At 40.8% G+C, this 13,086-nt stretch overlaps 1 protein-coding gene across 2 annotated transcripts in view; it reads left to right on the forward strand.

The window, feature by feature from the left end:
* Nucleotides 1-13,086, forward strand: part of GAK (cyclin G associated kinase) — a 2,484,892-nt gene that overhangs the window by 854,587 nt on the left and 1,617,219 nt on the right. For both annotated transcript variants that reach the window (XM_044060934.1, XM_044060933.1), the window contains exon 9: nucleotides 1-108. This exon is cut by the window's left edge and continues 5 nt beyond it. In XM_044060934.1, the coding sequence (XP_043916869.1) occupies nucleotides 1-108 (108 nt within the window). The remainder of the gene's footprint in view (nucleotides 109-13,086) is intronic.

Below are 13,086 nucleotides of genomic sequence, written 5' to 3' on the forward strand. Positions count from 1 at the left end.
TTGCTAAAGGTAAACCCAGAGGAAAGGCTATTAATTACTGAGCTGGTAAATCAACTACAAGAAATTGCTGCTGCCAGGAATGTTAACCCTAAGTCTCCTGTCACAGAGGTAGGGGAATTTGTTTTTAGAGGCCAATCTTGTCTGGTAAAGGTACTATGGCTCACTTAAAATTTAGATGTTTTTGTGTGTATATATATATATATATATATATATATATATATATATATATATATATATATAAAAATATGTGCATTGTGCTTTGCAAATTTTGCATTTAGTACATTTATGCATGTTTGCTTATTGCATATAAATTGGAAGTTATCATGGTTACTGTAGTTTTGCATATTAAAATCTACGACTCAGAGATTTCTCAGAAAAATTAACATATTAGTTTGGAAGCTATTGCATGACCTTTTTATAGGTCCTACATTTTTCTGTAGTCTATGTTCATTGGAGTGTTTTTTTTCTTCTGAAAATATTCGAGCCTCTCGTCTTTCCTGAAAAAAGTTGAAGCTTTTTGCCTAGTCTACCAGAACTTCTACTCTACTTTAGAATATTTGGAAAAATTTCCACAACACTTTTTTTTTTTTGTAATAATTTTGCAGTTTTGTAATAAAGTTGCAGAGCTGCAACAAGACAGTTTGGCACCCCAAGGAAACAATTGTTTCCCTCATCACCCTCCCCACTGTGTCTGAGTGACTGCATAATGACAGCTTGTTGTTCAGTGCCCCTTAACATCATCACTGGATGTGTCTGCCTCTTCTGCTCCTCCTCCTTATGGCACTGGTTTCCTGTTCTTTCTCGTTGTGATGATCAGTTTCTTGCTGTCCAGTGACAAAAAGTGTGGGCTAGGCTATACTGTGATTACTTTGTTTGACAGAGGTGTATACATTCAAGTATGAGTGGATCTTTCTGACTTCATAACATGAATTATCCATATGAGTTTTCTTAAGTGCTATATTAGGGTTGTGGGGAAACTGTTAAAGGCATCTCCTAGATTTGTAGTATTTCATTAGGTATTAGCAGCTCCTTCTGATTAAATTGTTTCCAAAGCTTATATGGATGTCTGTCTCAATCATTTTGCCTCTGTATGGGCAACTTAATACTAATACTAGGTTTGCATCCCATCCTCTCTAAACATCATGTCTGGGTTATTCTTCACCCCACTTTACCTTCTCAAAGAGATTTTGTAGTACTGTGGATAGTAGTGTTTTCACAATCTTTTTACACATCTTGTAAGATAATTAGATGACATGAAATTGGACACCGAATTTGATGAGTCTTGAGTAAGATATGTTGCTGTCTTCCTTCATAGAGCAAAGCCTGCAGTCACTACTACTGACTTCGATATTGCAGAAGCTCTGCCATAATACCGGAAACCTACAAATTTACTGAGGATTATGTCACTATTTAAACATATTTATCATGAAGAACCACGGGGCGTATTAACTTTAATGAGTTAAATACATGACTGCTCTGTGATTGCAATTCTCTGAAATTGTCCTTGCACTCTAAGGAACTGTTACTAAGTTGGCCACTGGCCCCTTTTGCTTGTTCAGTAGACTTTACTGCATATGTCAGTAATTTAGTCTTGGGAAGTGGCAGACAACCTGTTTTGCTTGCATCTCTTTAATTGCTTTGTTCTGGCTATAAACTGATCTCCGTTTTTAATTGACCTGAGGGTGGGAAGCCTTCATTGCTCCCCCTACTGTAACCCCATTTCTCACCCAACTCCTCTTACTCTAAAACTTACTACATACATATTTCACTTGACTCTTTTTCCAAAACCCTCGCCAATGACCGTACTCCTCCTATACATTTTATTCTGTTTACAGTTTTTTACTTCCCTATCTCCATTTAATTTTTAGCTCCATTCCCAGCTTTCTCCCCCCTGTACTGCTTTGCACTATATCCTTTTATAATCACAACCCTCCGTAATAGTGCCTGTCTTTTCCACATTGTATCCATCTCTTTCTTTTTTTAAAAAAAACCCTTATTTCTTCTTATTTTGGCTACGTTGTTATTCTCTACCTTTTAATACTCCTGTATTCCTTACATTCCGGAGAAGATACCAGGGCACCCTACCTCTTTTCTTTTATAGAAGATACTTTTCTCTCTTTACCTATCCTCTTCCAGCTTTCAGAATCCACCATCACTGGATCTCCCACTGTCACGCAACTTCTTGTTTCCTTCTTCATTGTTACTTTCCCACTAGCTGACATATGTAAAATATAGATGCTTCTACTTACACTACTCTACAGCTTATTCTCTCTTCTCCTCCTACTGTGCCATCTTTCATTCTACCACATCTCAGCAATATGTAGCAACATCTCTCCAACTCTGTCCCAACCACCCATCCATACTTCCACTTTACACTCTCCACACGTTGCACCAAACCTATTTAATATTGCCCCTCATCTTTATTCCAGATATGTTCTGATTAACTGCAATTCACCTCAAACCAAAGCAAAATTAAGTGGAAAATTCCTCTCCAAAATACAAGTATGCATACATCAGCAATAAACAAAATCCTTCTAGGAAGAGATGCACACCCTAATCCTGGCCTCGCCTGTCACATTCTCTCCCACACACTTTTGTAGCCCAACAGCTACCAGTCCTGGCAATCTGATTTTTTACTGCAACAAATGTTAGAATAATAAGAAAACTAGAACTTCTTGATTGGATTACCCAACATAAGCCTGATCTCACTGTAACTGAAACTTAGCTTAACCCCAGCATAAACTATTCAAAAGGTTATACTTTCTGTCTATAATATTATCCATAACGACCATATAAAGAGGAAAGGTGGTGGTATTGCTGTAATATTTCCCAATACCTACCATATTTCCCCTTACAGTAGACCAACACCAAAATTCAGTTCATCAGAGTTTTATTGCTTTCCTTAAATTAAGCAATTATAAAGAAATGTGTTACTGTCCTATATATCACTCATGGCGGCAATACAGCTGTACTGGAAGATATCTTACATTGGATGTCATTAGCATTTCCACAAGAACAAATTTTACTAGGTGACTTAAATGTCAACTGGTTGGACTTAAATGCTAACTCCCCTACATCTAGCATGAACTTGAATGGTTTCTTGCAACTAATTAATAGCCCCACGCATTATACTAAGACATTACATTTATGTATTAGACTAGATCCTAGTATCAGACCCTAGCAAAATACTCCATCACAATTACAATGTCAGACTGTCCCAGTGATAATTTCCCAATCTATACGACTAGACATCTCACATATCCAGTTAAATAGCATATTTATAAAGCATGTAACATTTACAAGTTTAACCCAGAAATGTGCATTACTTTGCTTTCATCTATTAACTGGAACTTCCTAAAAATCCTTCCATTAGATGATGCTGTAATTGAATTCAATATAATTTTCTAAATATCCTAAATAGCCTTGTACATCATAGAAGGAAGAAAATAAAAGCAAATAATGCAACTTGGCTATCCTGAAAGAGTAGAATGCTAATTCAGGACAGAGAAAAAGCATAGAAAGAATGGCAGAAATATAAAACCTCATTATCTTAAAAATTCAGAATGCTTCACAGTCGTACTAAAAAGTAATTACATGAAGACAAAAAAACTATACTATAATAACTTTCAGTATAATACAGAACACGACCTCAAAAATTTTGGGCATTCTTTAAAGAAATGTTATATTTTAGCTAAAAATTCAATCTATGCCCCTCTACTGATAACTCATCACTTGAAACTGCAACACAGGTCAACTGTTTTATAGATAGTATAGCATGCCTAGCTAAGGATTCCTCAACGTCTAATCCCAACCGTGCCCAACAACCACAAATACCCACGTCCACTTTCACCTTTAAACCTGTGCCCATATCAAATATAAAACTACTCTTAAACTATGTTCTTCTTCAGCTCATGACCTTCCAAACGAGTGCCTAAAAACAGCAGCCAGTAGCTTTGCCTATACGGTCTCAATCCTTATAAATAGGCCAATCCAGGAATCTCATGTTCCCTCTTTCTGAAAAAAGTCACACATTATCCCAGTGCACAAGGGAAGAAACTCAACAGACAATAACTTTAGACCTATAGCAGTCATCTCTCCCCTTGCCAAAATACTTTAAAAAATTGTAGTTAAAAACAATTGCTAGACTATATCCTGCAGGAAGAATTCATCCCCTGCAAAACATGGCTTCTGTCCTTCCTATAGTGCTAGCACTGTCCTTCTATCTTGTATAGATACTGTCAGTAAAGCTAGAAATTGTGGCAAACTAGTTTCTTCCTTATTTCTAGACTTGTCTAAAGCATTTGACACAGTTTATCTCAGAAACTTCTACTTCAGATGTTCTCACTAGGTCTCGCTCAGCCCACCCTTCTGTGGTTCAAAAGCTACCTGTCCAGTAGGCATCAGTCAGTAAAATGTTACTCAGCGCTCTCTCCTTAACTCCAAGTCACCACAGGTGTACCACAAGGCTCTATCTTTGGTTCCCTCCTCTTTAACATTTTCATCAAGACCCTTTGTACTGCCACACAACAGGCCACCCTAATAAAATGCGCAGATAGTACATCTCCAGAAAATTACTCAGGAAGCTTTAACAGCCACTGAAACATGGCTTCATAACTCACAACTCCTGCTCAACCACAAAAAAGACCAGATTACTATATTTTTCCCCATATCCCTCTCTCATGAAGCACACAATTTTAAGTCCTCTCTCTTGGTAATACAACATTTGAAGTCACTTATCATAGCCAACTATTAAGAGTGATAGCGGATGATAATCTTACATTTGATCTGCGTGTACAAAATTGCATAAGAAAAACTAAAAAAAAAAATAGGAATGCTTTACAGAGCCAAAAGCTTTCTCACTAACGCAATTAAAGCTAAACTTGCCACTACTGATCTCCTCACACTCTTCCTTATGGTGCTCCCATCCTTACTAACCTCCAGGCTTCACAAAAATTATAACTTGAACAATGCTATAACAAAGTTGCCAAATTTGCAGCACATACCCCTTTCAGAACCCACCACTGTTTGTTTAGCACTGAAAAGCCAAAATTGATAAGAACTGCCACATTATCTAACAAATGCACAATTCCTTACCACCTGTAAAATTATCCAGCATCCATCTGCCTGTTCAGCACTAAGTAACGTTCTACACAGCTATGTTCCCAGTTGGTCATTGTGATCCACTGACCAAAAACTCTTTATTGGGCATTGTGTATACTCGTACAAGGTTGCTAAGGCCTGGAACTCCTTACCCTATATCCATCGGGTCTACATCCTCCCTCCCATCTTTCAAAACCAGTCTGAAAGACTTCCTAGTTAAATTTTGGCTTTGTTCTTTATCAGTACCAGGAAAACTATATCTCTAAACGTGAACAAGTTTATTTTCATTTCTTATAATTCCTTCCTCTCCCTTTTTCACTTCCTTACTATCTAATTCTGTTCCCTGACTTTCTCTCTAAATATACTATAAGCCTGTTCCCTCACTTCATATGGCAGTTCCTATGCATACTTTTACTTTTTCTACAATACTTTCTCTACAAACTGTATGAAATTTCTCTAAATATTAAGTGATTGTCATTTACCTCATATTAATTTTTAACTAATGTTTTTATATTGTCTAATTTGTTGTAATTATTTAAACTGCAGGTATTTTTGTTTTATTTTTGAAGATTGTGAAATACTACTGTTAAAATGTTTTTGTATTAATTCAGAGCTTTTCTCCCTCTGGGTCTCTGCTGAAAATGGGCTTCTAGCTAGTTTGACTTTCCTGGTAATTAAATGTCAAAAAATTAATAAATAAATAAAAGCTTACCTCTCTACTTGGCTATAGGATCATAGAAGGTTTCTAGGCTAATGGCTCTAGAACCTTTACAGGCCTTGCCTTTCATAACCCAATTTTCCCATTATCTATGTTGATGTCCTAGAATGGCTTTGGTATATACCTGTGGTTTAAGGCATCTACAAGCTGCCCCTGTCCATAAGGGACACAGGTGACAGGCCAGAGGTGAAGTTGCAGTTTTTCATCCATTGGTCCACATTGCATTTTAATAGGCTTAGAAAAGAGTTCTGCTTTACATGAATCGGGAGCCTTTTCCAAGGAAGGGGCAGTCTCTGAGACACATACCTGCCCCTTCACCATATTTTGTTTGTCACAGACTAGGTTTAGATACTTAATCAGGTAATTCTATTGCTGTTTGTTTTGTGAATGTATAGCAGATCCATTAGGGCTAGATCGGAGAATGCCTTGTAGGTTAGGCATAGATTGCCCCAGTAGTCTGTAGGAGATGGAGTGCAGTGACAGGACTTTGAGGCAATCCAAATAGGACATGTTTTAATGAGGAACCACTGTGCCCACTTCAGCTTTTGCAGATGGCTGGTAAAGTACATGCCAAGGGATGCATTGTACTCCATTATTAGTCTGATTAAAGCAGAGTGTAGTAGGACTATGATCTCCTTAGAGCTGGATGCCATGCCCTTACCTATAATTTGTGCTAAGTGACAATTTCATACAGCCATGGACACATGGTGATCAAAGTTCAGGTTACTGTCAACCTGAATTCCCTTGCCATTGTGTGTGCTCTTAGGGAAGTATTAATGTTGTAATTTGCAAGGGTGGCCATCTTCCCAAAGGGTATAATTATGCATTTTTTTGCATTGAGTTTTAGGCTGTGGCTCTGGCACCAGTTATTTGTCTCTGTCAGACTCTCCTGGAGGATATCTGTCTTTCAGGTTTCACTGATTGCACCCAGCTTACAGTTGTTAGCAGATTTGGTCAGCCAAAGGCCCTCTACATCTGCCTTAATTTCAGAGAAATATATTCTGAACAGGAGAGGTCCCAGTACTGAACCCTGTGGGATACTGCTAGTAACAGGCCTCTTGATTGAGATAGACCCCCCCCCCTCCCAACTTCATGTGTCCTAGCTCTAAGCCATTTGGCTATCCATCTGGTGACATAGGGATTTATGCCTAAATTTTTGAGTTTGCATATAATGCCAGAGTTGAGGTATTGTCATATGCTGTTTCCAGGTCAATGTAGACGCTATGCATCATTTTGGCCTCGTCCGTGGTTCTAGTGACCTTCTCAAAGAAGTCCAGTAGGTTTAGTAGACATGACCTGTTAGGCATAACATTGAAGCTTTTCTTTTTGAGTGAATGTGTACCCTGTACTAGTACACCTCTTGTTATGAAGTGATATATTAGGGAAGTATGCCTAATTTTTGATCCCATTTTCCTTTTTTTGCTGTTTGTTGTGGAAAAGTGCCAACATTTGATAACAGAAACAGCTAAACTACCCAAGTATTTATATTGTCATCACATCATGAGCCAAGACTGACACCATTATTTGTTTTATTGAGCTGATAAGGAAAATGATGTGTTGCAAAACAGCATAAGTGTCTGCATTTCAACCTGGGCACCCAAAGATGCACAAAGGGAAACCTCCTAGTCTACCTCACTACTCCGAGAACAGAAAATGGCAGTGGTTTAGAGAATTTGACATGGGAAATGGACTGAGGGTTGCTCTTGCAGCTCCAGGTCTCTGCCGGAGCATCATCAGAATGTGAAGGAAACTGGTCGCACCTTGTTGCAGCTAATTCCAGCCCTGAGTTGGTTTCATGGTCCCGGTATGTTGCCTCCTTGACTTCAACCACTGAGAGATCCATTTCACACCTGTCTTTTGGAGGTGCATCTTCAGCAGTTACCGTGGGGAGACTCATCTTGTGGTATGATAAGATTGATGAGTTTCTCCTACCATAAGATTCAAGGCCAACAGGACCGTGTCACGGCAGCATTTAAAACTTTCCCAGGTTATAAAATGATTCCTCTTTATGCATAATACTGTGTGAAGTCCTGCTGTCCTGATCTCTCTTGTCATGCTTAAGCTTCAGTCTTGTATGTAAATCTCCTCAGGCTGCTACTTTTAATTGTCAGTGTTCCAGGTGAGTTTTAGTATTTCTCTTAAAGATTTTGGTGTTTTCGTGTGTTTGTTTTCCTGGTCATTTCTAATCTTTAATATTCTGAATCAGCATCAGAATGTGGAAATCTAATTTATATGCTCTCCTTTTCCACTGCAGTTGCCATTTTCTTTGTTATCTTCTTGTTGCACAGAAGCTATTAGTTTCTTTAGTGTTCCACTGAGGCATTATTTCTGAACTCAGTACTACTAATCAATGACTTTCTTTCCATTGCGTCTTTCATTGCCCTTCCAGGATCACAGTTGCAGTATTACTAACTGATGGGATATCCTGTTAAAGATAAAGAAATGTGTAGGTAGCATACCAAAGCCTGCATGCCTACCTTGCACCATACATCTAACATGCAACTTAAGCCTGAAGGCAGGAAGCACTTAAGGGACAGATGAATGAGAGTTACCTCAGAACAGCTTTGCCACCAGACTGAAAGAGGAACTTGTCTTTATCTTACATCTGTGAGACATACATCTACTACAGCAGCCTAGCTGTAGGATAAATAAGTACCCTGGTTGGAACCCTTACTTCTCTTACTGCTTCTTAGTTTTTTTTTTGTGTGTTCTCCAAAAGAAGGAAATGTGACTGTGGAGGCAAATTCCATACAAAGATCATCAGGATTTGGTGCTGAACATGACTACAAAGTTTTCAGTGTATTAGTTTTTATCCCCAAGATTCTCCAGAGCCATTTCTCTTCCTTGAACGCATATTTAGAAAGTCAAAGGCTCAAGGAGTTTGCATGTGGCATGATATCGGAGTCTTCTTGCCCTAATGTCCAGATGTTACCAAAGAAATGATCTAAAAAGCCAAAACTCAAGGCTTTCTTTGTCTGGCCTGAACCAGACATCTGTGCTGTCTCTGTTGGGAGTCCTTGGACTTTCTGGTGCTCCTGTTGTCTGCTTCAGATGGGAAGAGGAACTCTGTCTGGTTATCTCCAAGGGATTGGGGGGATTCCTTAAATACTGGCTGGAGGATATACTCAGTTCTCTTATAGAAGTCTGAAAGGGGCTGATCCTCCATGTCATGTCCCTACCAAGAAAAGCAGAAGACCAAGCATACTTCCCCTTCAGGTGGTTAGTGATCCACCAAAAGAATGGCATGACTTCACTTAGGGTCTTTTTAAAGCCCTTTTGTCTTTGAGACTCCTTCAGGTACTTCAACCTATGCCTGCTGTTCTGCCTTCTTCATGTATTCCTTTGAAGAGATGGGGGGGGGGGGTTGTCCTGTGGTGAAGATAAGAATTCAGATAAAGATTCTCTTGCTTATTCTTCACAGAGCCACTCCCATTCTGCTGTGTTTTCTGATGAAGATTTCCTTTCTCCTGACTACTTTAGAGGATTGATATTTTTGGAGATGCAGTGATCAAAATTATGCATTATTTTAATGGGAAGGCACCACGATCATTTGATGCACAGCAGAAATATTATGCTGATGTTCTTCGTGTTTCACTGTTGCAGTCATCACACTTGGGTTATCCTGCCAGGGGTAGCCCTGAGATGGCCCGAATACCAGAGGCTTAGTATTTCTGCGTCAGTTGCTGTCGCTCCACGACTGACGTCAGGTCATCAGTGGTATATAAAACAGGCACCCTCTGCCATTACATTAGTCTTTCTTGCCGAGGAGGCCGAAGCAGAAGCAGTTTGCATGAGTGTCGGTCGGCCGCTACCTGAGTTTTCGTTTCCAAGATTGAAGTTGAAGTCTTCTAAAGCTAAGTACCCTGTTGGGGATTTTTTTTTTTCCTTGCGCTAACCGATGTCAGAAAAAGTTAACAATTCTCTCGCCTGTGGAAAGCAAATACCACACCGATATTTCCATTCTTACTGTATCACCTGTTTAGGCCCAGACCATGATATCCCTCGCTGTCGAGTTTAGTGCTTTGTTCAACACCAGAACTATATGTTGTCGGGCCCTTATCGTTGCTAAATACTTTCATGCTCTATCTCCGTATTCTGAAATGGCTCGGGTAAGCCATCAGACTACTTATCTTCCAAAAAAATGTAAGGATAAAGGCAGAGACAGACTTCACAGGTCCAAAACTGCTACAACCCTTCCGTTAAGCAAGTCACCAGTTTGCCGGTACTTAGGAGCTTTTGCAGCCCCTGATGCCTGCTTCTGTGGATTTGCAGACCGCTACCGAGACCCGTTCGGAGTCCTGTATGCCGTGAGATGAACCTGTAGATGTCTCTACCTTGGATGGGTCCAGAGCCGCTGTGAAGGCACCGGCTTCTGAGGAAGTTCTTTGCACTACCGATATTCAACACAAACCGATGACTTCTTTTGCGTCTTCAGTTCTTTCTAAAACTACCGAGTTTCTAAGGCCCAGAGTACGAACTACACCTAAAAAACTGACCCAACGTCAAGCGCCTGCTTCCATGCCTCAATCTCAGATGCTTAAAATGGCGGAAGACCTTACCATGCTGATTAGGGGAAGCTAGCCTTCACCTGTTAAAAGGAAGAGAGACTTGTCCCCAGCAGTTTTATCTGACCAAGAGTCCGACGACTCTGAGGTTTCTGATTATAAAGACATGTCCTTAACTGCTTATGAGGATTCAGATGCAGTGCAACGCATTCTTTCTGCCTCTGCTCCAGAGGATTTTTCTTTTGTTGAAACCCTACCTACCTTGATAGAGCATTTCCATTGGGAATGCCACGATTATCCTCAGTCCAAAAAGAGACTCAGGGAATTTTTAGATTTACCGCAGCACAGACCCTTAGCTAATCCTCCTGTTCTGGATGTTGTGGATGATGTTTTTATGGAATCTGGTCTAACCTCTGATGCTCTACCTCCTGCTCCCAGGAAACCTGACAGGTACTACAGAGTCCCTGTCTCACACAAATTTATTTTCAAAAATCCAACTGCTGACCCAGAGGTCATCTCCCAAGGACCTAAAGGAATAAAAGCAATCACAGCCAAGAATCCCACCCAGTCAGACATTCCCGAGCTGTAGACAGATTAGGTAAAAAAGTGTACACCTCTGCAGCTCTTGCCATTAGAACATTAAATTGGCAGTTCCACATGCTGAAATACCAGTAACATACTATGGAACTTATTAAACAAAAAATATCCACCTTCCCTGACTGTGCAGAAAATAAAGAATTACATGAGCTTACCCATTCTGCAAGCCAAGCTAGTAAGCATACCCTGCAGTGTGGGTTTGACTACCTAGACGCATCCTGCAGGGCAGTAGTCACAGCTTCTGTACTTGGAAGGCATGCTTGGCTTAAGGAACAGACTTTGCCAGACCATGTCAAATCAAAATTATTGCCCGCACCAGTGAACAAAGACAACTTGTTTAGCACCAAACAGAAGAGGTTTTAAAAAAGATGGAAGAAAAAGCTAAATCTATGCAGACAGTTAAAGACTTTTTGCAAGTTCAGCCTCCAAGGTTCAGTAGGCATTGCCCCTCAAAACATTGGTCCTTTCCAGCCCCCTCAGACTAGACCTTGGGGAAGCAGACCTCCCCAGACAGCAGTCTCAGGGTATGCAGAGATCTAAGCAATGGAGTGCCTCCACTTCTAAAACAGGGAGTGCTAAGCCACCCCGGTATGGAAAGAATTCACAATGACTTCTCAACTCTACCTCTCACCTCTGCCTATCTGCCTGTGCCCCTAGGAGGAAAACTTGCCTCCCATGCAAAAAAAAAAATGGGCCTCCATCACCAGTGATCGATGAGTCCTCAACATAGTGTCCCAGGGGGTACATATTTTATTTCCACATGCTGTCAACCCCAAAAGAGTTCCCAGATCTTCCGCCAAACCATGTGGGCAGAGGCACAAAACCAAGTTCATTCCCTGCTCTCCATGAGGGCTATTCAGCCTTTTCCTACAGAACAGATAGGCCAAGGTTTCTATTCCAGACTTTTCCTGGTACCCAGGAAAGAGGCCACCTGGCACCCAATCTTAGATCTGTCCATTCTAAACACCTTCCTGGTGGTACCAAAATTCAAAATGCTCACCCTACAGCAGCTTCTACCTATGCTGTCCAAAGATGCCTGGTTAGCCACCCTAGACCTAAAAGAGGCCTATTTCTACCTCCCAATCAGACTGCTGCAGGTAATATCTACGTTTCAGGGCAGGATCTATGCATTGTCAGTTCTCTGCACTTACCTTTGGCTTATCCACTGCTCCCAGAGTTTTCACTAAATGCCTGGCTCCAGCCATTGCTTTTTGCAGGCAAAGAAATATTCATATTTACCCCTACTTGGACGACTGCCTGATTCAGGCAGACAGGAAAAGCTGTTGCAGCACCTGACATTTGTAAAGGACCTACTAACCTCACTGGGGTACACTATAAACGAAAAGAAATCCAAAGTAGTCCCCAGTCAAATTGTATTCCTGGGAGCAGGCCTGGACACAGCATCCCCTATGGCATTCATTACTCCAGAAAAAACAAGCCTATCTGACAGGCTACTTCTCTCAACTGGCCACCAGAACCCAGTTATCTGCAGGCTGCTTCTCTCAGCTGGCTAGTTATCCTCAAGGAAAATCCTACAAGCTCTAGGGTTCATGGCCTCCTGCATTCTACTAATTCCATATGCCAGACTGCATATGAGGAAACTTCAGTGGTACAAAGCCTTTGGTGTCAACATTCTTCGGACCTGGAAACTATTATACCTATTATACCTTGTCTAAGGAAATATTTTCTTTGGTGGGCAGCAGCATGCAACCACAACAAGGGACTTCCCTTTTCACAACCCCAAGCCACCCAGACCCTAACCACAGATGGATCAGACTATGACTGGGGTGCACACCTGGACGGCAGGTGCATTCAGGGCCACTGGAGCCCAAATCAAATTCATCTGCACATCAGCCAAAAAGAGATGCTAGCTGTTCAGCACCCTCTGACAGCTTTCAAGTCCCTACTCTCTCCAGGGCCTCTACTAATCAAAACCGACAGCACAACAGTGATGTGGTACATCAACAAGCAGGGGGGAACCCACTCTTACCCCACTCGGCAGGCTAGCCATGACCCTTTGGAATACGGCCTCAGTCATATATATTCATCTACTAGCACAATTCCTGCCAGGCAACCAAAACTCTCTGGTAGACATCTTGAGCAGAAATCTCCTAGACCCACACAAGTGGCAATTAAACCACAACACCTTCAACCGTTTGACCCAGA

This window comes from Protopterus annectens, chromosome 2.part0, assembly GCF_019279795.1.
Source record: "Protopterus annectens isolate FY-2018-M chromosome 2.part0, PAN1.0, whole genome shotgun sequence".
Classification (NCBI taxonomy): Eukaryota; Metazoa; Chordata; order Ceratodontiformes; family Protopteridae; genus Protopterus; species Protopterus annectens.